This window comes from Dermacentor andersoni, chromosome 1 (genome assembly GCF_023375885.2).
Source record: "Dermacentor andersoni chromosome 1, qqDerAnde1_hic_scaffold, whole genome shotgun sequence".
NCBI classification, from domain to species: Eukaryota; Metazoa; Arthropoda; class Arachnida; order Ixodida; family Ixodidae; genus Dermacentor; species Dermacentor andersoni.
This window is the reverse complement of record NC_092814.1, coordinates 177,278,371-177,303,803: the sequence shown is the minus strand read 5'-3', so window position 1 is coordinate 177,303,803 and position 25,433 is coordinate 177,278,371. Positions and strand designations below refer to the sequence as shown.

General features: G+C 48.4%; 1 protein-coding gene across 1 annotated transcript in view; it reads right to left on the bottom strand.

Moving 5' to 3' along the window:
• The window catches only part of LOC140217868 (cholesterol 7-desaturase nvd-like), a 45,030-nt gene extending 21,469 nt beyond the window's left edge, over positions 1-23,561 (bottom strand). Inside the window, exon 1 of the mRNA XM_072288060.1 lies at positions 23,444-23,561. Coding sequence (XP_072144161.1) covers positions 23,444-23,561 — 118 coding nt within the window. The remainder of the gene's footprint in view (positions 1-23,443) is intronic.
• Between the last annotated feature and the right edge of the window lie 1,872 nt (positions 23,562-25,433).

Below are 25,433 nucleotides of genomic sequence, written 5' to 3'. Positions count from 1 at the left end.
GGAATTGGAACCCGTCAATACACCGATCGAACACACCTTCATCGAAATCATACCGGAGAGGAAATCGCTCAAGAGCGTATTTGTAGTCAATGTGTACAGCCCTCCCAGAGACCCCCTTTCAGACTTCGACCACCTCGTCCGAGAAATTAAGAAGCGCACCGATGGTCATCAAGTCGTTATAGTAGGGGACTTCAACGCCCCACACACGGCCTGGGGATACCAGACCACCACAAAGAAAGGAGCCCGAGTGCACGACACTGCACAACAGCACAGACTCACCATATGGAATGACACACTCCCAACAACGAGGATAGGTAATAGTGTCTCCAGAGACGCAAACCCGGATCTCACTTTCACGCTAAACATGCCCTCGGCAGAATGGAGTCGACTCCCAGAAACCCTGGGCAGCGATCACCACATCCTCCAACTAACCGTGGCTCACACTCGCAAGCCCGCTAGGCTTGGAACGGCCCGGGTAACGAAGTGGAAGTCATTCAGAGATGTGCTAAATGTCGAGACCACCATCGCGAACATAGATGACTGGCTGAAGAAAGTCCTCGACACAGCAGAACGCCACACGAAAACAATACAGCTGAATGAAGTAGTGCCAGCCGTCGACACGCACCTCCTCCACCTCTGGGAAGCCAGAAGAGCTCTCCTCAAGAGGTGGAAGAGACAGAGGTTAAACAAGAAATTAAAGAAGCGAATTGCCCTCCTCACCGAGCAAGCACAGGCATACGCGGAGAGATTAGGAAGACAGAACTGGCACGCATTTTGCGACAAACTCCAGGGAACCCTGAGCACAAAGAGGACGTGGCATCTCCTGCGCGCCCTTCTCGACAACGGCCCTACGAAGACGCAGCAGCGACAGAACCTCTGTAGGCTCGTGCACAACCACGCCGGATCGGAAGAGAACCTCCTCCGAGAAATTCAGAAGAAGCTGTGCAGCGACCCACCCGTTAATACGACGGCACATGACAAAGCTTACGGTGGGAAATCAAACCCCGATCTTGACCAACCCTTCACGCATGCTGAACTTTCTGCAGCACTATCGACGCTCACCAGAAACACCAGCCCGGGCAAAGATCGGATCATGAACAAGCATCTTCGGAACCTTCCGCAGCAGGCTACCGCAGCCCTGCTCCAGTACATCAATGCATGCTGGGAGAAAGGAGAGCTACCGGCTGCCTGGAAGCACTCGGAGATTAGCATGATCCCCAAACCAAATAAACAGCTCAGCATCGAGAATTTGCGCCCAATTTCCCTTACCTCTTGCGTAGGGAAGCTTTTCGAGCACATGATTCACAACCGGCTAACCTCGTACCTCGAAGACAACGGATATTTTCCAAACACTATGTTCGGTTTCAGGCAGAACCTGTCAACGCAAGATGTCTTCCTTCTACTCAAGGAAGAACTCATTGACCACCTGAGTACCAGAAGCAAATCATCGATTTTAGCCATCGACGTAAAGGGAGCTTTTGACAACGTCAGTCACGAAGCTATCCTCTGCAACCTCGAAGACCTGGGCTGCGGTTGTCGGACATACGACTATGTCAGGAATTTCCTTACGGGCCGCACGGCCACAGTTGGAATATACAACCTGCGCAGCGACAGCTTCCAACTACCGAGCAAAGGCACCCCGCAGGGTTCGGTCATGTCGCCGTTGCTGTTCAACGTCGCAATGATCAAACTACCCAGCCTCCTCGACGTGATACCAGACGTAAGACACGCTTTCTATGCAGACGATATCACGTTATGGACAAGGGCTTCAAACACTGGAACACAAGAAACACGCCTACAGGAAGCAGTAGATACCATCGAGAGCTACTTGCACAAATGCGGCCTCCGCTGTGCTCCCGAGAAGTCCGAACACCTCGTCCTCAAGTCAAGAACGAGAGGCAGACCACCCGGGTACGATGAACCCGATCCTAACGTCACCCTCAATGGAACGCCCATTCCAAAAGTGGAAACCCTACAAGTTCTAGGGCTACACATACACAAAGACGGGTCCGGGGCGGCCGCCCTCCCGCGACTACAGCGAACGCTATCACAGCTCACGCATCTCGTCAGGAGAGTTGCAAGCCATAGAAGCGGACTTAAAGAACAAGACACGCTACGCGTGATGCAAGCACTCCTCACCAGTCGAATAACATACGGCACGCCCTACCTCGCGCTGAAGAATGTAGAGGTAGAAAAAATTAACATTCAAATACGGAAAGCCATCAAAATCGCCCTGGGCCTACCATTTACGGCTTCGACTACAAGACTGCTCAAGATGGGCGTACACAACACCTGGCAAGAACTAGCTGAAGCTCACAAAGCCAGTCAATTAGAACGACTGAAGCTCACGCCCACCGGAAGATCAGTGCTGCAACGGCTGAGCTACGGTGAAACCTTTATAGCCACCACAGACCGAAAAGAAAGAATTCCTTCAAACCTCCGCGAATCCCTGTCCATAGCCCCAATTCCACGCAACATGCACCCCACGTACCACAAGGAAAGAAGACAAGCCCGAGTGGATGCTCTACGGCGAAGACACAGGCAAGATCCGGACGCCAGATACACCGACGCAGCCAAATACCCGCAAAGAAACGCTTACGCCCTGAGCGTCGTAGATTCTCAGGGCAGAGAGCTAGCGTCTGCCACAGTCCGTGCACAAAACCCCGAGACTGCAGAAGAGACGGCGATCGCCCTAGCAACTACCACGTGCATGGACGCAGCTGTCATCTTCTCCGATTCTCAAGCAGCCGTCAGGAACTACGCTAAGGGTCGCGTGTCGACAGAAGCACTGAAGATCTTGAAGCACCGCAGTACGCCGATCCCCTACACCTGCGTGACATGGGTTCCTGGGCACGAGGGGCTGGAGGGGAACGAAGCGGCACATGCCGCGGCCCGAGGCCACACCTGCCGGGCCAACCCTTCCTACTCTCGAGACGCCCGGTCTGAGTCAGCGGAGGCAGAGACCGTACCCATCACGTACTCAGGGATCCTTCAACATCACAGGCTGGAACGCAGGGTGTACCCACCACCTCACCCAAAGCTCAACAAAGAAGAAAGCACTATACTCAGAAGACTGCAAAGTAATACTTACATCCACGGAATCATCATGCATAGGCTGTACCCAACGCTACAAGGATATCACTGTCCAATGTGCGGCGTACCGGACACCTTAGCGCACCTGATCATCGAATGTCCATGGCATCTAGACAAAGACGCATTGCCTTCACCGAGAGACTGTTACAACGCCAGACAAAGCGAAGACCTCATAGAAACGTGGGAGGCCAAGCTCGTCTCCGAGGACCTGGAACAACAACGACGCCTCGTCACCAGGGCCAAGGAGGCAGCGAAGGCCAGAGGGTTCCTGGAATGAGGAGACCTCCCACCGAGAGTAGAACCGGGGCTTACTCCGGAACACTGTTTCCAAAATAAAAGTTTATTCCTCCTCCTAATCTGCTGACGTCAAAGTTACGTAACCGCCGATGGGTGGGTACCCGCAGCGTTGTTTGAACAGCTCAATCAAACCGTCTACTTGTGTATAGGTCACTTTTCTGTGCTTTCAACGCGAATAGCATTGCCTACCTTGACTGGTTCTTTTTATTTATTTGGCTGACAAGAGGCAAGAAACACTCAGAAGTGGAGAGGGTATCGGTGTTGCTGAGCCACACACACACACACACACACACACACACACACACACACACACACACACAAACACACACACACACACACAAGTGTGTGTGTGTGTATTACGTATTCCTCCAATCCAGTACTACCGCATTATAACAATCAATGCCTGCCTACGTGTAACAAAGAAGCAAGTGTGATTCACCCTCATTAGTGTTTACATATCCCGGTCAGGACGATTTGAACGCGATAGACTTCGAGACTTATTGTCACAGACCAGTGGTCCTGGGATTATAACGGGATATTTCAACGCCCATCACTTACTGTGGGGTAGCTTGGCAACCAATTCCAGATGCAGGAAACTAGTCTCGTTCGCCTGCGATCGCGACCTTTGTGTCATGAATAATGGCGAGGTCTTAAGCGAGGTCTTAAGCACAGCAGTTGCCTGGATTTGACTTTGGTGTCACGATGCTTCAATTCGCAAGTCAGTGGTTTTCAGGCATAGAAACACATGGAAGTGACCACGTTCGTATATATTTGCGCATCAGGGGGCTAAACAATTTCTCCTCGCCGAAGGCAATACGAAGGATTGACAGAACAAAATATAAGCTACAAATGGAAAATGCATGCAGAGAAGGCCGTAGCCTGGAGGAGACCATCACAGAGACAGTGAGAGAAGTTTCATGCCTCCTAACGTTGACAGCGAACCGTTCTCGAGTTGACGTAGAACGGGAGAGGCCAACCACACTTCCACGACGAGTTGAAAAGATACAGGCGCGCGAAAGTAGTTTGAGACCTGAGAATGGCACGGAGAACACAGAAGAAAATCCAGTGCCGTTTGGGCAAATTGCAGGAACAAAGCTGGAAGCCATTTTGTGAATTACTGGACCCTCGACAACCACTTTCGTACATCTGGTTGACTGTTCGGGGCCTGCGCTCGTCTCCCCAACAGCGACATCCTTTCATGGCGTTACCTCTAAATCACTGCCAGACGCAACTTGAGGTGGCTAACGATTTTTGTGTGTGGATCGCTGGCGTGTGTGTCACCCCAAACGCCGAAAACGTGTGTCGTCCCTGTATCTCGCTTCCCAGAAACTGAAATTCCATTTACTATGGAAGAAGTGGAGTCCTCCTTGGCTGCTTCTCGACGTTCATCTTCCCAAAGCTCGACGGCATCACCTATGCAGCTCTTGCCCATCTTGAACAAGAGGCCAGGCAAGAGCTGTTGAATTACTACAACCACTCATGGCGTGAAGGCATTGTTCCTGAGCAATGGAAGATTAGCAGGCTCGTACCGCTACTCAAACAAGGAAAGTCGCCTTTCGACCTGACGTCATATCGTCCTATTGCCTTGGCAAGCGGCATAGGCAAAGTAATGGAAAAGATGAGAGAGAGAGGTATTTATTATGATAGAAAAGCTGAGAGGTCGGCCTGAATCAATGTTCTCACCTGCTACTCGGCGTTAGGGGAAGGGAAAATGGTGTAGACAGAAAGAATAGAGATGACGTTGATTATGAGGATGAAGATGGTGAGGAAAATCTTGCACGCTCCAAGATTCTTCAAAATCTCTTGTCCAGTGTACTCTCATACAAAAATTTGTAAGAGCCTTCAGACTATCAGGCTGATGGTCCCAACAGAATCTTTTCAGTTAAAGGTCCAACGACAAATTTGGACAAGATGTCTGTCAGCTATTTTCTCTATACATCAAATCGCGGGCACATACACAACAGGTGTTTTGTCTTCACAGGAATACCGCATTCCTCACAATTCGGACCGTCCGCCTGGCCGATGAGATGTAGGTAGCGCCGGGTGAAGGCCACACCAAGTCGTAATCTGTGCAGCAAGCTTGCATTTCACCTTTTCATGTTCGGTGGCATCCGTATATTGATCTCTGGGTCGAGTTCATAAAGGCGGTGATGACGCTGTCTTGGCGAGGTCCAATACACTGGGGTATCATCGCGCAGAAGTCTGCACACCAGGGCATTAGTGTCTGGTCGTGAAAATGGGATGGACACTGGCGTGGCATTAATGTGGGCCATCTTTGCCTCCGCGTCGGCGATTCTTAGACGCCTGTAATGGTACCTTGAACGCCACAATGTGTATCCTTACTCCATGACAGGCTTTTGGCGAGGCAGGTCATCAGTAGACAATGCTACTGACCTCACAACGTTCATAAAACAACAAAAAGGCCTCAAGCGCATCGTGGCGCTGTTTCTTGATGTGAAAGGAGCGTACGATAATCTTATACATGAAGCAATCCTCAAGTCATTGAATGCGCTTGGAATTGGTGGCCGAATGTTTCAGTGGATTTACGACTATCTAACCGGAAGGTCCTTCTTTGTGCTGACCGAAGATGGCCTGAGCGACAACTACTTTGCATACGGTGCCGTCCCACGGAGCGGAGTATTGAGCCCTATCCTCTTTAACCAACTATGGTTGGTCTTGCTGAAATATTACCCGAGACAATTCACCTACCAATGTACGCTGATGATATCTGTCTTTGGTTTTCTGTCGTCGCTTGTCTTCAAGTGAAGCAGTAAAGCATTCAGCATGCAAACAGCCTAACTTGTTCCTATCCGTAAACACGGCCTTAGTGTGTCCATCAAAAAATGCATGTTAATCGCGTTTACGCGCAAACCCATGGCACCGTACCCTGTTTCAATGGCCAGGCTGTCAAATACCAGAAGTCTCACCGCTTCTTAGGTGTGACTATTGTCAGGGACCTTTCATGTACATATAATGAGGCTCCTCTGCGGAAATAACCTGGGGCACGTCGGTACGGTCCATGCTGCAGCCGTGCAGCGCACTGTTTCTGGGCTTTTTACGGCACAGCTTGCCGGTTTTGGCGAACACATGTAAAACAAATGTTCGTATCCTCGAAAGTTTCCAAGGCGAGGCTCTACGCGAATATGTCTTGGACTACCACCATGCGCTTCGACTCACACAACTATCATGATTGCTAGAGGCTACTTGGTTCCAGCATATATAACGATTTACAACCTTAGAGCACGCATTCGACGTCTGTGTCGCATACCCAGTCACTGTCTTGCTGCTTTGCCTGCCAAAGACCTCAAGCCACATTTTGAAAACTTGTTGCGACACATCAAGGCTACTTTCCATCGGGCTTTACTCTAGCAGCAAGACCACTGTTAGCCCTCTGGTGCCTACGATAGCCACAAGTACGCCTCACCATTCCAGGAATTACGATGACGACCCGTCATTCAACAGTGGCTCTACGTCAGTTTACATTATCATTACTGAACGAGGCATATGAACAAAGAACGCACATTTACACCGATGGATCTGTCCCAGCTACCAGTTCCACAGGCGCTGTTGTCATCCCGGCCTTACAGATCACAATTACTTTGTAAGTGTCCCATATAACGACATCTACGCAACAGAACTTGCCACTGTTAATTACATCGCACGAGCCAAACCTCGAAAGTGGGTCGTTTTTTGTGACTCCAAGGCAGGCCTTCAGGATCTCCAGTCAGCCTTACGACAAAACACCCATGAACAACTTGTGCTTGAGATCCGAAAGGTTCTCCATCAAGCCCTCATGAACGGACATGACATCATCTTCCAATGGCTTCCAGGAAACTGGGGCATCGTCGGAAATGGCCTTGCTGATGATGCCGCCCGGTCAGCCCATAAAGAAACCCTGACACTTCCTATACCTTTATCAAGAACATACGCTGCGAAGGATGTTCGTTTATTGCTCAAGCCAAGACTGAAACTTTGTGGAACACCCTTCTTTTCTCGAATTGCCCTCTTCACCGGCTGAATCCTTCAATGAAGCTGCAAATTTATCGAACTTCTGCCGCCGTGATCCAACTTTGCTTTCTACACATTCCTTATTGGAATGTCAGACACATCGATTTGTGACTCATGCAAATCTGAAGAGGCGATCGAGCGCGGGTTGTGTTTTTGTACTCTATGATATCGAACGCGACGTTGTTCGGAGGGTGTTAAACCGATGCGATAGCAGACCGTTGTCAGAGACAAAGATTCTCGGGCCATGGCCCCACGCCTCTCAGGCTTACAAAGCGACGCGGACACTGCTACATTTCATGAAATCAACTGGCCTCAGTGACCGATTATAGACGTAAAGTTATGGACAACCATACGTATTCACACTGGTAGTACTCTCCTTTTTCTCCTTTTTCCCACTTCTCTTCTTCCCTTAAACCCCTTTCCCTGTGTAGGGTAGCAAACCGGACATGCGTCTGGTTGACCTCCCTACCTTTCCTTCCTTCTTTTCCTCCTCCATCTCCTTTTCGTCGAGATTCCATTGCATATCTAACAATACATATGTAAACAGCATTAAGGTTACCGTGGGTGGGGGGCGGGGAAGTACGGACGAATGGCGATCTTGTTGCTGTCGGCTAAAATTATCGGAATCTAATGAAATGAGGTATCAGTTAAGGGAATAATCGCCTGAATATTGCTGCGTGCTTCGGATATGCAGCGTCGCTCGTAGGTGAACGCTGTCGTTCCTAAATTGATCGCGACGCGTTCCGTTAAGCAGAAAGCAGGGCAACTGCTAAATGGCGAGTCACCATGGCATATGGCGTTGCGCTGCTGAGCACAGGGACACGGGTTCGATCCCGATCACGGCGGCCGCATTACAATGGGGGATGAATGTAGAAACGTTTACGTAGCGTACATTGGGTGCACACTAAAAGCCCAGGTGTTCAAAATTAATGCGGAGTCCCCCACTATGGCGTGCCTCCTAGTCAGATTGTGGTTTTGGCCCGTGTAAAGCCTCAGAAAGAAAACTGCCAAATGGTGAGGAAACTTTCATTGATTCGTTCGTCGGGGCAAAACTCGTTTTCTCACTTCGCTGTGCATGGTTGTTTTCTGAGGCACACAACCAAAACCTCCCATAATATAGAACCGTTGGCATAATGCCAATGACGCAACGATTGAGGCAGCCAAAGAAAACAACGGTTAACTGTAGGGCTTTGTGAAAAAAATTTATTTATTTAATTTAGGCGTGCTATAACTGGAAAGATTTAGAAGCAAACTGGCTACCGAGTAGTGGCCAGTAGCTGGTACGTGAAGGTTGCAAGGTACTTCTTTTCCGATTATTCATGCAAATGATGCTACTTTGGATCTCTCGTGTATATAAAGTTGACTTTTTAATACCATATTCACACTTGTTAGGGACGCTTACTATTTCTGTGCCGACTGTGCTCTTGATAACTTACGTATACCTTTGTGAAATGGCACACAAGCTTCGAACCCGCGCTTTTATGCGGGTCATCAAGGCCAGCGTTACGCGTATCTATAAATAAAATCCTGCACACGCACTGCTTACGAGAACACGACTGCTACAAAGTTTATATTGGATGTCAGAAGTGATGCTCCATTGCGTCTGACCCAGGGCCAAAATTAGCCTAATATAGCAGATATAGCCTATTAGATGTGGTAAGTCAACTATATGACCAGACCCAACAAAACCATTAACTGTTTCTATGCTGTTTGCTTCCTTGGCCTAGCAAGTGGTTGCATCATTTTGGGTTTGTTAATGCGTCTTTTTTAAAAATATTTGATTGAAGTGTGACATAAGAAATTACGCAAGGATCTTGTTCATACTTTATTTCCTGTGTGAACGAACCGTGAACAAAATTAAATTATGGGGTTTAACGTGCCAAAACCACTTTCTGATTATGAGGCACGCCGTAGTGGAGGACTCCGGAAATTTCGACCACCTGGGGATCTTTAATGTGCACCTAAATCTAAGTACACGGGTGTTTTCGCATTTCGCCCCCATCGAAATGCGGCCGCCGTGGCCGGGATTCGATCCCGCGACCTCGTGCTCAGCAGCCCAACACCATAGCCACTGAGCAACCACGGCGGGTAACCGTGAACAGTATACCGTGCAGACACAGGACAATATGTCTGAAAGCAAGTTTAAAGAATTCCAATTGAAAAACATAAAAAGAAAATTCTGTTACACAACTAAAATTTGTGTAAAACGACACAATGTTTTGTTGCCACTACACAATTTCTTGTTGTTACAGCACATCATTCTCTAGTAACAAAACAACGCTACAACACGAGAAAATGGCCTTCTGTAGTAACAACACAACATAAAGACACCACAACACGCTTCATCGAGTAACAATACAACCGCAGGACTTGACAGCATGGCTTTCTGTAGTGACAACACAACTTCAGCTAGGAACAAGACAATATAACGACTTGAAAACATAACTTTCTACACTACAATTCACCAACAGCTATTGGCAGTGACAATGCAATAAGACCACATAATTACAGAACATCTATTATGGCATAGGAACGCTACTACAGAGAATATTACACGACAATGCAAGTTAATATTTTCACGACCTAAACACTTCGTAAGTAAAAATAGTATTTTAAAATAAAGATTAATAGTCATTGTGGAATCGTTTTTCCAAAGTTTTCCTAAGTGCGAATCACATACTTATTAGCACCAAGTGCCTAATTATTCTATGTGCAGCCCTCCAGTCTCTACTACAGCAGTTATCGCACATGGAACTCATACTACGGATACACCATTCACTCAGGGGAACTAGGAGAAACATGATCGGGCATTGGGTGCGCGTGGCGGGCTCTGGTGTGTCTGCATTCCTCTACTGTGCGTCGGTTTTGAAAATCAAGGGGAACATCACAGAGAGAGAGAGAGAGAGAGTAAACTTTTATTCTGAGCAAGCGCAGTCTGCGCCCCCGGGGGGAAAAACAGAATGCCGAAATAAAAGAGCCAGTTTATTTGTAAGAGATCGAGGAAGACTGTAAGTGTAACGAAAAATTGTCTGGCTCTGAGGAAACTTGGAGGAATGGAGTTTTTCTGAAAAAGAATTTGGCTCTGCAAGAACTGCGTTCGCCTTCTCGAAACTCCGCTTGAGCGGCCTAGCGGTCTTACTTGAAAGGGAGAAGCGCTACTGCAGACAGTTATTGCCACCAAGTGCAAGGGCGTACAGACAAGCTACTTTCGGGCGCAATATCTCCAAATGGGGCGGGAAGCGGGCAGAGAGAGGGAATCAAAGGGCTCGCCAACAGAATACAGAGAGCAGCGTGCTTTGCTCCATGGCATTGCGCGGTGTCGGGGAAACCGGCGCAACTGAGCGCCAAAAGGAAAAGAACTGCAGAAGGAAAGACTGCTAAGGTAAATGCGGAGGGCATTGAGCCTTCGATAGAAACGCTTGGCAGTGCAAAAAAAAAGTGATAGAAAAAGAATCACATGAAAAAGAAAAGAGAAATGCAAGTGCCAAGCCGCGCAGCTATTTTCCCTCCAAGGCAACTCAGCTCGCAGTGTTCACAATATATCTGAGTGGTCGTTTAATTGTCATCCAGTGAATGAAAAAAAAAAGACTAATATATTCAAACCGCGTACATCTAAAGAACAATAAAGAGCAAAATTATTTATGCGCAGTTTGGATAGTTTTTTGAAAAACATGACACTTATGTTGCATTGCTGACTACATTACAGAAGAGCAGGTTCTACGGGTTTTTCTGACGTGTAACGGTACGGGTGTGACATGTGACGTTACGGGTTTTTCTGATGGGTGGTATCGTGCTCTTGTCTCCACCAGCCAGCACTTTGTGAAGATCCACGTCTGCTCTGTGTTCGCCAGCATGTTCGTCCTCTTTTTGTATGAATAGAAACGAAGTGATATGTGTAAAAGAACAAGATGTGCGAAGCTTCAAGGCAAAGAAAATTGTTTTCGCAGCAGCAAATGTGATGGATCGTTTCGTGGCGAGAGACGACAAAGCCGCACCTAAAACTAGGGGATATATTGACAAGACCTCCGTCGTACATATAACCAGTAAACGTTTCTTCTCTCTCTGTCTCTCTTTCTTTATTCTTTTAAGGTGCGGCTTTGTTCAACAAGCTTCTTGGAAACACCATTTCAAGTTAACCACAGAATTAGAAGAGGGCACGAGGTTGTGGTGCGAGGAGAATCGCGATTTTGTATTTCATGATGATTATGTGAGCATAAAGGAAAGCCTGTTCAGTAGTCCCGACTGTAACGCGCTGTACTGTAACCTAAAATTGATATGTTTGCTAGTTTCACGTGAAAAACGAGCCTCAATTTTCGCAATCACTGCTTAACCAAAAAAGAAAATGGTTTCACTTAGGGTAAATACGGCCTTTTATACATGTCATGCTGCAAGAATATGACACATGTGCCTCAAGAACACGATTGCTCGGAATAATTCTCGATCGGCAGCTATCCTGGACTCTACACATAACAAAGCTTGAAAGTGAGGTCAATGGGACAGCGAATGTACTTCGCAAGGTTGGTGGTACATCATGGGGCGGATCATTATCACCAATGCTCAACGTGAACAATGCCTTAATTCGACAATAAATAGCATATGCTGCGCCCATCTTACACGGGCTTTCCCGAAAATCGGAAGGGCCGCTTCAAAGACTCTTAGCGAGAGGTCTTCGCATATGCCTGAGTCTTACGTGCGACTTCCAGCTGCCTTGTTATTGCTTAGGATCGCCGATAGCCGTTTCCAGGTCTGAGAACTACAAAAACGATGTCTTTTTTTCTGGCTTCAAAGCCAGCACGAAAATCACCCATTGATGTTAAACATATCGAAAAAGGAATACAATTTGTCCTTAAATAAACTTACAACCATCTCTATATTCTTTCGAGAAATTTGTTTCCGAAAGCAGATGTAGAATACCCTCCGTGGAAGCTCACGCTCCCCAAAAAATTAAGCAGAGACACTTCACACAACTTACGTGCGGGAATGCGAAAGCATTATAATAGCTTAGGTGAAATGTTTTAAATTGGTGTTTTCGACATGCATTAAATTTCTTTCTGCGGAATCTGTGTGTGTGTTTGCGTATACTTTGGCCACACGCTGGAAACATTCGGAGAATTTTGCTGCAGAACGATAAATTTTTTTACAGCTAATGGCAGGTCTTTCGTGATTATGCCGTCTTCTTTTGTGTTCCTTTGCATCTTCTTCTGAGGCGTGCTTCCGTGGTCCCCCACGTTTCATAGCTGCCGCGGAGGTAGACGCTTGGGAGTGCACCGCAGTAGACCGATGAAATCCGAAGGTAGCGACGTGACGTGGCAATGACGCACGCATTAGGCACACCTTATTTTATACACTCGTGATTTGGCGTCGAGAGTACATCGCAGGAGACACAGAGCACCGACGAAATACGTAGAGCAAGTGACAAGTGGAAGAAAATGACGTGACGTGTGCAATGAAGCAAGCAGTAGACACAGCTTTATTGAACCATAGTCATGGAGCCACCGTTGCGTCGGAGCAGCCTGCTCATCTCGCACCTCCGGGTTTGTTTCCCACCTAGCCCGACATTCACCTCATTTTCTTTAAGAAGGTATTAATTCAATTTGTTTACAGAAACGTGCCCGACAAATTTGACCTAAATCCGATTATCTTTTAACGTAATTTTAGTCTTCGCGCTTTCGGTCATTTTTGGCACCATCTTTCGGTAACGACAGCTACGACAACGCCGGATTTTCGCGTCATTGGGAATATAATGCTTTCGTATTATAATAGACTTGGCAATAGAAAGTATAATTAGAAAACGAGACCAGTTCATTGTCCCTGCTCAACAACTAACTCTATACCAAATATATATGCGCTATCCCGTTTAACACATTCTTCAACTTCAACGCCCACTCTCTCGCCATCCTATCGAGAATGAGTGAACAGGTGCAAGCTCGAATCAATGCGCCAAAGCAATAGCGACGGCCTCTACACAGCGACAGCACACAAATGTTCGAAGCTCAACGTTTCTTCACGGTCCACAGAGCAAGCGAGTGACTTGCGAGAGCACGTCTTTGCTACAAGCTATTACAAAGTACACAAAGTATTACAAAGGATGCAGCGATGGCGTAGAGGTAGAGCATCCGCCTCCTGTGCAAGAGGACCGTGGCTCGAATCCCGGTGCCACGCAATTTTCCATGGGATTAAAAAAAAATCCGCGTGTTGATAAAACTGCATAAACAGTCCTGGAGTGCGGCCTGATCCCCGTGACCAGAACCAGTAACGCACTCCCTCGCCAGTGGAGGATTGGCCACGCTGGTGCAGTACTTGGCCACAACCTCCTATATGAATACAACAATCAAACCCCGGCCCCCAGTCCCCGGCGGCTGCGAAGCAACTGACCACGGCGGCGGTCAGACCTGTGACGCAGCATAGGCTGCTAAGAATCTCTGGCTCCGGACAGGCCGCCATTGGAATCTGAACCTGGCAACGTTCAACGGTGGAACGTTAGCTAGTGAGGCGAGTCTAGCAGTGCTATTGAAGAATTAGCGGCCATTAAATGGCATATAATAGGGCTCAGTGAGGTAAGGAGTACAAATGAAGCATATACAGTGCTAAAAAGTGGGCACGTCTTGTGCTACCGGGGCTTAGCGGAGGGACGAGAACTAGGAGTCGAATTCCGGATTAAACAGGATATAGCTGGTAACATACAGGAATTCTATAGCATTAACGAGAGGGAGGCAGGTCTTGTTGTGAAACTTAATCAGAGGTACAAATTGAAGGTCGTACAGGTATACGTGCCTACTTCCAGTCATGACGACAAAGAAGTCGAAAGCTTCTATGTGAGACGTGAAATCGGCGATGGGTAAAGTCAAAACAAAATGCACTATACTGATGGGCGACTTAAATGCCAGGGTAGGCAAGAAGCAGGCTGGAGAGTAGTCGTTGAGGGAATACGGCGTAGGTTCTAGGAATAGCAGGGGAGAGTTATTAGTAGAGCTTGCAGAACGGAATAATTTGCGGATAACGAATGCCTCCTTCCGCAAGCGGGATAACCGAAAGTGGACGTGGAGGAGCCCGAATGGCGAGACTATAAATGAAATAGACCTCATACTCTAAGCTAATCCTGGCATCATACAAGATGTGGACATACTCGGCAAGGTGCGCTGCAGTGACCATAGGATGGTTAGATGTCAAATTAGCCTAGACTTGAGGAGGGAACAGAAGAGACTGGTACATAAGAAGCTGATCAATGAGTTAGCGGTAAGAGGGAAAATAGAGGAATTCCGGATCAAGCTACAGAACACGTATTCGGCTTTAACTCAGGAAGAGGACCTTAGTGTTGAAGCAATGAACGACAATTTTAAGGGCATCATTAAGGAGTGTGCAATAGATGTCGGTGGTAACGTCGTTAGACAGGATACCAGTAAGCTATCGCAGGAGACGAAAGATCTCATTAAGAAACGCCAATGCGTGAAAGCCTCTAATCCTACAGCTAGAATAGAACTGGCAGAACATTCGAAGTTAATCAAAAAGCGTAAGATAGCTGACATAAGGAAGTATAATATGGATAGAATTGAGCATGCTCTCATGAACGGAGGAAGCCTAAAAGCAGTGTCAGCAGGAATAGGCAATAATCAGATGTATGCGTTAAGAGACAAAGCCGGCAATGTCATTACTAATATGGATAAGACAGTTCAAGTAGCTGAGGAGTTCTATAGAGATTTATACACTACCAGTGGCACCCATGACGATAATGAAAGAGGGAATAGTCTTGAGGTATTTGACATCCCACAAGTAACGCCGGAAGCAGTAAAGAAAGCCTTGGGAGCTATAAAGAGGGGGAACGCAGCTGGGGAAGATCAGGTAACAGCAGATTTGTTGAAGGATGGTGGGCAGATTGTTCTGGAAAAAACTGGCCACCCTGTATACGCAATGCCTCATGACCTCGAGCGTACCGTAATCTTGGGAGAACGCCAACATAATCTGAATCCATAAGAAAGGGGACGGCAATGACCTGAAAAATAGACCGATCAGCTTACTGTCCGTTGGCTACAAAGTATTTATTAAGGTAATAGCAAATAGAATCAGGAACGCCTTAGACTTCTGTCAACCAAAGGGGCAGGCAGGATTTCGTAAAGGTTACTCAACAACAGACCATATTCATACTATCAATCAGGAGATAAGATAAATGTGCGGAATATAACCAACCCTTATATATACCTTTCATTGATTACGAGAAAGAGTTAGATTCAGTCGAATCCTCTGCAGCCATGCAGGCATTACGGAATCAGGGTGTAGGCGAGCCATATGTAAACATACTGAAAGATATCTATAGTGGCTCCACAGCCACCGTAGTCCTCCATAAAGAAAGCAACAAGCTACGATCTTTCCAATGCCATTCGCAGCGTGTTTGCAGTAGGTATTCAGAGACCTGGATGGGAAGGATTGGGAATGAGAGGTAATGGAGAATACCTAGTTACTTGCGATTTGCTGATGATATTGCCTTGCTTAGTAACTCAGGGGACCAATTGCAATGCATGCTCACTGACCTGGACAGGCAAAGTGGGTCTAAAATTAATCTGCCGAAAACTAAAGTAATGTTGAAGTCTCGGAAGAGAACAGCAGTTTACGGTAGGCAGGAACTGGAAGTGGTAAGGGTATACATCTACTTAGGGCAGAGAGTGACGGCAAATCTGGATCATGAGATTGAAATAATCAGAAGAATAAGAATGAGCTGGGGTGCGTTTGGCAGACATTCTCAGATCATGAACAGCAGGTTGTCATTATTCCTCAAGAGAAAAGTGTATAACAGCTGTGTCTTACCAGTACTCACCTACGGGGCAGAAACCTGGAGTGTAATAATGGTGGGTGTAACGTTAAGGAATAAGAAGAGAGAATATTGGGTGAGGGAGGGGAGCAAACGCGAGTTAATTACATCTTAGTTGAAATCAAGAAAACGAAAAGGGCATCGGTAGGGCATGTAATGAGGAGGGAAGGTAATCAATGGTCACTAAGGGTTACGGACTGGATCCCAAGAGAAGGGTAGCGTAGCAGGGGCTGGCAGAAAGTTAGGTGGGCGAATGAGATTAAGTTTGCAGGGACAACATGGCCACAATTAGCACATGACCAGGGTAGTTGGAGAAGTATGGTAGAGGCCTTTGCCCTGCAGTGGGCGTAGCCAGGCTGCTGCTGCTGATGATGATTACAAAGTACATAACATCTACGTTCCAAGCCTTGCGCGCAGCAAGAACAAGTCTATCACGCAAATGAGCATATCCGCGAGCGATTAGGCAGAAAATAAACAATGCCATAATGATCGCACCGAAGAACTTTACGTAGTCAGAAACACGACAAGCCGATGCTTGAAAGTGGTTGTCAAATAAAGAACGGAGAGCAAAACACATTGACCCTGATTGAATTCATAAGCGGAAACTTTGAATAGCTTGGAATGCATTTCTAGCCACGCTTTTAGAAGAAGCACCGTATACGCGCTCGCGCCTTTTGTACAAGCCGTAAGGAGCTCCGATCGCGCTTACATGTCCTCTAAAGCTGCTGCCAAAGCTTTTTGTCGTCCATCCAATCACCGTCTACGATATCTGCTGAAACAGTGGATTGCTGAACAACACCGTGCGTCATGCATGCACATTGTAAACAGGGGGGCAATGGCAGCAGCTGAAGCAAGCAATGGACGCGTGACCATGTTATCGAACAAGGTGGAGCCCACATGACCGCCGTGAAGAGGATCTGTATATCCACTTATTGAATTAAACATGACATTACATTTAAATAGAACGAATGAATGAATGAATGTGTGTTGTTTAGCGGCGCAAGGACCAGGTATGGCCAAAGAGCGCCAAGACAGTGTTAGTGATTTCGCGGTGGAATGATGAGTTTTGTGAAGAAGATGTGACTTGGATGTAAAGGGGCCTAAAAAATAGTCGCTGTAAAGTGCGTAAAATCTACGTGCTATAAAATTATGGCGATGTCGAATAACGAGTACTATGAGTCTTACACTGCATTGCGGGAGAACGATATGATGTACAGAACATCTAAGATGCAAAAAATTAGCTACAGCACAACTGCCTCACCAGAGTCCTTGAATTACAAGGGCCTGGAGGCATGTGCTGCACAGTATGACTATCACAGCGGCATCCTCTCAAGAGAGGAAGCGCTACGAATCTATGGGACTAATAACGTGTAAGACAACATCCCTGAGGAAACCTAGCACTGTGTTTATAATAAAAGTTGGAGGACGCTTAAGCTTCACCTTCAAGAGCGGAACGCGATAGCGTTATCGCACCCCGTTCGCACCACCTACTCAAACGCGCTACGCCAGCCAAACGTCGCGATCGGCACAGATAGCCGGGCCCCGACGCGCTATGAAGGCGGACGCGATCATGGGGCGAGTGGCGCGCCACGTGTCGGGGCAGCGCCGTACATTGCGAGGAGGGGGTCTTTTGTGTTTGCCGCAAGATGGCTCTGCGTGTGCGCCGAGCGCAGAAGAAATGTAGCGGAAACGTACTTCGCTACTCGTAAAACTGCGACTTCTGTAAGTTACATGGTCATAATTACCGATATACACCGCAGTATAACTTTCTACGGCACGTTTCTAAGGCAACACCGCATTCACTAGAGGCGATTTTGTCCCGTTTTGAAGGAATGAACTCGTGGCTGAGTGGCAGCCTCTCCGTCTCACACTCCGGAGACCCTGGTTCGATTCCCACCAGCCCATCTTGCAAGATGTTTTTTATTTATGAAGTGCCTTCTGGGATTTATCGCTCACGGCCAACGCCGCTGACGCCGACACCGACGACACCGGCTTTTCTGCGACACGAGCTCCTTAACGCTGTCGCGTTAAAAAGCGGCTCTGGACCGAGACACATTACAGGATGAAGAGGAATGTGATGCCGGTATGCTAGGGAAAAATGTCTCCTTCTCTCAGATTCGGCTTCCCGACACTCCAGGAGGACGTGGAGCACGGTCAGCCTCTCCCCCGCGTCTACCACAGGTTGGAGGGTCATTTCCGGTGAGTGAAAAGTTGTGGGTGCCAAATTTGTGTCCTATTCTGAGACGGCAAAATAGGACATCTGTGCGGCGCGATTTTGTTGCAGAGGGCCAGAATCCTAACTGTGGCTTTATCACGTGGAGCTTATTATTTGTTTCCCCGTCCCACGTCCACTGCCAGTGGTTTCGCAGTTTCTTTCGTAAGAAAGGCCTCAGTTCTCTGACAGGCACATCAGCGGTAGGGTTAAAAGCTTGCGATGTGATTGACGTGGCCATCTCGTCTGCCAGAACGTTATCCTCGATGCTCCTATGGCCAGCCACCCAGCATATTGTAACCAACAGTTACAACAGCCGTTTCTCCGAAAACTGATTTATGCTGGGCGAACCTGTGCCCGTCAACAAAAACCGACTGAGCACTCGACAACAACAAAAGCGTCCCTCGAGCTTCGCTTTCGAACGTCGTTCTCCTCTTTGTCGCATTCTGTCGCGTGCCAATCGCCCGATTCTCGCGCACGAGCCGCCGGCCTGTCAGCACCGGCCGAGCGTTGCCTTGCGGTGCTTTGCTTGACGCTCGCGGTGTGGCGGCTATGCAGTTGGGATATGTCGGTCGTCTTTGTCTTCTCGCAATGCTGGCGGCATTAGCCCCTCCGAAGAAGCATCGTCCCGATGCGTGGGAAAGGCCTAGAGAGGCCAACTGCTTTAGCAGGACAGCGGTCAGAGGATGGCCGGTGCTAGGCTTGATCGTATATGCGACTTCTGTTAATCAATGCCTTTCATAGTATGGCTTCATTCGTACTACGTGTACGACCTCTGGGCGAGTCCTGCGTCGTGTGGAGCAGACTTGGCCTTCAGGAGTTACCTCGTAGTTTAAGGGACTTAACCGGCGAAGTACTTTGTAGGGGCCAAAGTAACGGCGCAGTAACTTTTCCGAAAGACCGGGCGTACGTATAGGCGTCCATACCCACACTTTGTCTCCGGGGTTGTACTGTACCTCTCTTCGCCCTAGGTTGTACCGGTTTGCGTCCACGTATTGCTGTTGTATGATACGGTGCCTTGCCAACTGCCGTGCTTCTTCTGCCCTTTCTATGTACTCGCTAACGTCAGGGTCGTCTTCGGCGCTGTTGTCTACAGGTAACATCGCGTCTAGTGTCGTTGTTACTGTCCGACCGTAAACAAGTTCAAATGGCGTGAAATGTGTCGTTTCTTGTACTGCAGTATTATACGCAAAGGTGGCATATGGTAGAATACTGTCCCATGTCCGATGCTCGATGTCCACGTACATTGAGATCATGTCAGCGAGCGTTCTATTGAGCCGTTCAGTCAGGCCGTTTGTTTGTGGATGGTACGCTGTGGTTTTTCTATGAGCAGTATGTGTTAGTTTCATAACAGACTGCATCAAACGGGCCACAAAAGCTGTTCCTTTGTCTGTGATGAGTACCTTAGGTGCGCCATGTCGTAATACTATGTGTGTGACAAAAACCTGAGTCACTTCAATGGCGGTTCCTTTTGTAAGAGAAGAGGTCTCAGCATACCGGGTCAGATAATCGGTTGCTACCACAATCCACCGCTTTCCTAAGGTTGAAACGGGAAATGGTCCAAGTAAATCCACTCCTATTTGTTCAAATGGCGCTGTTGGTGGCTGTATCGGTTGCAGAAAACCTGCTGGTTTGAGTGGCGGTGTTTTGCGTCTTTGACAATCTCGGCACGATTTGACATAGTGCTGCACTGAATTCATCAACTTCGGCCAGTAATATTTCTGGCGGATTCTCGCCAGAGTCATACTAACGCCTAAGTGGCCAGCTGCAGGGTCGTCATGGCATCCTTCTAAGATTTCAGCTCGCAGCGATGATGGTACGAGAAGTAGAAACGCCTCACCACTGTGCTCGAAGTTTCGTTTGTAGAGGACGTTGTTTCGGAGGACATACGAACACAATCCGCGAACGAAAACTCGAGGCACTTTCACTTGTCGACCCTCCAGGTACTCGATGAGCAGGAGTAATTCCGGATCAGTGCGCTGATGGTGAGCCATTTCCGTCGTATTCACAGCCCCAAGAAATGGGAAATCTTGCTCGTATTCAGGTGACGTAGCTTCGATTGGTGCGCGTGATAAGCAGTCAGCATCATTGTGCTTGAGGCCGGACTTGTAAACGACCGTGATGTCATACTCCTGTAGACGCAAACTCCATCTAGCGAGTCTTCCAGAAGGGTCCTTGAGGTTCGCCAGCCAGCACAATGAGTGATGGTCGCTGATGGCTCGAAACGGTCTGCCATATAAGTATGGCCGGAACTTACTGATGGCCCATATAACCACCAGGCATTCCTTTTCTGTAGCTGAGTAATTTGTCTCGGCTTTCGATAAGGTACGGCTTGCGTACGCAATGACTTTTTCTTCTCCATTCTGCCACTGAATAAGTATGGCACCGAGACCGATGTTACTCGCGTCGGTGGGTATGTCCGTTTCGGCATTTTCATCAAAATGGGCGAGTATAGGAGGACTCTGCAAACGCCGTCGTAGTTCAGAGAAGGCGTCTTCTTGTTCTTTCTCCCACACAAAAGGGACATCTTCTTTTGTCAGTCGCGTGAGTGGTTCGGCAATCTTAGAAAAATTTTCTACGAAACGCCTGTAGTAGGCACACAGTCCCAGGAAACGTCTAATAGCTTTTTTGTCTCTTGGCTTCGGAAACATTTCTACTGCAGTGATCTTCTCAGGATCGGGGCGGACGCCTTCAGCACTGACAATGTGTCCGAGAAAGCGGAGCTCGCGAAAGCCGAAGTGGCATTTTTCGGGTTTTATGGTCAATCCTGCCATGCGAATAGCATCCAGAACTGCTCTCAGTCGCTGCACGTGCTGCTCGAATGTAGTGGAGAAGACCACCACATCATCAAGGTAGACGAGGCACGACTGCCATTTCAGTCCGGAGAGAACAGTGTCCATCATCCGCTGGAACGTGGCTGGCGCAGAACACAGACCAAATGGAAGCACCTTAAACTTGTATAAACCATCCGGTGTCACAAATACCGTTTTTTCGCGATCTCGCTCGTCCACTTCTATCTGCCAGTATCCGCTTTTGAGATCCAGAGAAGAGAAGAAGTAAGCATTGCGTAGTTTGTCCAAGCTGTCGTCGATGCGGGGGAGTGGATAAACATCCCGCTTCGTGACGAGGTTGAGTTTCCTGTAGTCAACACAAAATCGTAGCGTGTTATCCTTCTTTTTGACAAGGACTACCGGAGATGCCCACGGACTATTGGATGGCTGTATTACATCGTCCTTGAGCATTTCCTGTACTTGACTTCTTATCGCTTCTCTTTCCTTCGGAGCTACTCGGTACGGGTGTTGGCGAACTGGTCTTGCAGGTTCTTCGACCACAATGCGGTGTTTTGCGACGGGAGTACGACGGACTTTCGATGAAGTCGAAAAGCATTCTGCAAACTCTGTGACCAAGTTCACAATCTCATCTCTTTGTAGTGATGACAGCTCTCGGTCAATGTCGATAGAGGTAAGGACACTGTCTAAGGTGGCAGAAGCTGGTGATGCTGCATCGAGGGTTGACACATCCGAAAATTGTGTATAGTCATGAAGAGACGCTATGGCTGTTCCCTTCGCCACTTGTTGTGCCTCATTGCCAAAGTTAGTCAAAAGGACGTCCGCATACCCGTTACGCAGGTGAACTAGGCCTCTTGCCACGCATATTTGCTTTTCTAGTAGCAGCCTGATATTTCCGTCTGCAAGTCCCTCATAGTCATGAAACATGTCGCTCCTTACAACGACAGTCATACTGCACCGTGCCGGCACCGTCACGTCTTCATCCACAATACGTAGAGAGGAAATATGTGGCTGTTCTGTATCAGAAATGGTAACAGCATTTTCTGTGGAAAACAACACGCGTGATTCTTGCAAGTCGATAATTGCGCCATTCGTTCGTAAAACGTCCATGCCCAGTATCAGATCACGGGAACACTCAGGGATAACAATAAAGCTGCAGACGTATGTAAAGCCTCTAATTCCTATTCTTGCTGTGCACATTCCTACGGGGTCGACTAAGTGTCCCCCCGCTGTACGTATTGGAGATCCGGTCCAATGGGTCAATACCTTTTTCAATTTTCTGGCGAGTACACTGCTAATAACTGAATAGTCCGCACCAGTGTCTACCAACGCAGTCACTTCGAAGTCGTCGATGATGACGCGCAACTCGGAAGTAACGGTGTCATCACTGCACTTGTCGGTCGTTTCGTCACTGCCGTCGTCTTGTCGGATTGGCGATGGAGGGCCTTCGGTGTTCCGGGCGTCAGCGGCCTTGCCTCCACAGGTCGCTGGCTCTAGTTTTCCGTCGCGGACTTTGGGAGCGACGCCTCGGTGAAATGGAAGCGGGACGCGGACTGGGCGACCTATAACGCATAGGCGCTGCTGATCGAGGTTCATGTTGCTGGGGGTTCCGAACAGTTTGGCGCGTAGATAAAAATGCCTCAATCTCATAAGGACGCTCACCATTTCGAGGGCAAGGCGCATTCACAGAGAAGCCACGCAGTCCTACTCGGCGATACTGGCATTCCCGGTATAGGTGACCAGCCTCTCCACAGTGGTAGCAGAGGGGACGCCGGTCTGCAGTGCGCCATACATCGCTTTTACGTGGGCTTCCTTCTGGCATGGGCTGAACATTGCGAGGAAGTACCTGGGGTATTGTGGCCGTTCGTCCAAAGTCGGCGCGTCCTAGGTCCTGACGTAAAGCTTGGGCGTACGATATCCGCGGCTGACGCTCTGGCTGTGCGTGGGGCCGTACCTGAGGCTCTGGCTCACAAATTACTTGCCGGACTCCTTCGCGTATGACATCAGCAAGTGAGGACACCGTAGGAGGGCTTTGGGCCAGCTGCAGTTTCTGCAGCTCTTCCCTTACGACGGACCTCACCATTTCGCGTAGGATGTCCATGTTGTTGGGGAGGGCTCCTGACCCAACGTCAAATGATGCGACGCATACATCTCTGTTGTACTGCCGCGCACGCTGCTGCAGCGTCTTCTCCATCGTCGTCGCCTCTGATCGAAATTCGGCTACAGAGCGGGGCGGATTACGAACCAGGCCGGCAAAGAGTTCCTGTTTCACACCGCGCATTAGGTGCCGCAATTTCTTGTCCTCAGCCATGTTTGGGTTGGCTCGGCGGAAGAGGTGGGTCATGTCTTCAATGTACATGGTCACACTTTCATTATTCCGCTGGTTCCTCGCCTGAAGAGCGGCTTCTGCCCTCTCTCTGCGGTCCGTGCTCGGGTACGTAGCAGCTCTCGTCGGAAGTCGTTCCACGATGATAACGACGCTTCGTGGTTTTGAAACCACGTCCGTGCAGATTCCTCCAGCGCGAAGTACACATACCGGAGTTTCTTTGTCTCGTCCCAACCGTTACACCTGGCGACACGCTCGAAATTTTCGAGCCAGTCCTCGGCATCCTCGAATGTGTCTCCGTGGAAGGATTCTGGCGTCCGGGGTGAGTCAACGACGACGTGAGAAGGGGTTACTTGAGTAGCCATCGCACTGGTACCTCGGCTGGCTGCCGCCGCTGCCCTTGGTGAATCGGCGAGAGGACCAAACTCGGGGGCCTCACCTCGTATGCGGCGACTCGCGCGTTGGTGGACAGGCGTTAATTCTGTTGGCTCCAAACTTCGGGGATCCGGGCTACCTTCCCTGGCGTGTGTGGGGCTTGGAATCATACCCAGCACCTCCACCAGATATGTAACCAACAGTTACAACAGCCGTTTCTCCGAAAACTGATTTATGCTGGGCGAACCTGTGCCCGTCAACAAAAACCGACTGAGCACTCAACAACAACAAAAGCGTCCCTCGAGCTTCGCTCCTTCGAACGTCGTTCTCCTCTTTGTCGCCTTCTGTCGCGTGCCAATCGTCCGATTCTCGCGCACGAGCCGCCGGCCTGTCAGCACCGGCCGAGCGTTGCCTTGCGGTGCTTTGCTTGACGCTCGCGGTGTGGCGGCTATGCAGTTGGGATATGTCGGTCGTCTTTGTCTTCTCGCAATGCTGGCGGCAATATAATGATATGCTGGTTAGATGAGTACGCTTTACACAAGACCGAATAGAGTTAATTAAATGCGGGATTTTTGTGTGTATAGAGTGACATCAAGGCCTTCACGACGCTTAAAGAGTACGTATAAGTCTGTTAAAGTCTATAAGTCTGTTAAAGTCCATAAGTCTGTAGAGTCTGTTAAAGAGTCTGCTTTTGGAAGTTTTGATTTTCTTATATGCTTCACAGCAGACAGTAATGCGTTGGCCTCGGCCGTAAAGATATTTGTTTCCGGATGCAGTACATCGGATTCCGAGAAGGATGGGCCGATGGCTGCATAGGAAACCACAGCATTTGACTTCGAAGCGTCTGTGTAGAACTCTGCGCAGGAGTGCTTGTATTGAAGTTCTAGGAAATGCATTCGGATTTCGACCTCTGGAACGTGCTTTGTAACTTTTAGAAAGGATACGTCGCATTCTATCACCTGCCACTCCCAAGGAGGTAAGAGCTTGGTTAGGTGCATTAAGCGATGCATTTCAGCGCTAAGCTCCTTCACACGCAACGAGAAAGGTTGTCTTATAGAGGGACGATTGCGGAAAAGTGTAGCACATGTCATATCGGTAAGGGTATTAAAACATGGATGTTCAAGATTAGAGCGCATTTTAAGGAAATATGTAAAGCCGATGTATGATCTGTATGATCTGTATGAGGTGGAGTGACCACTCATTCGATTCGGCATATAAGCTTTCAATCGGGCTTGTTCTGAAAGCGCCCGTTGCTAAGCGGATACTTACCTAGATGGTGCAGCATCTTTAGCGCGCTCGGGGAGGCAGAGTTATCTACCACGGCACCATAATCCAACCGTGACCGAATCAGGCTCTTGTACAGATTCATTAAACAATTCCTGCTACTGCCCCATGTAGTCTGGGATAGAAGTTTTATTATGTTCATTGTTTTTACACATTTTCCTTTCAGATATTTGATGTGTGGAATGAAAGTGAGTCTATAGTCAAGTATAATAGCTAGGAATTTGTGCTCTTTGTGTACAGGTATCT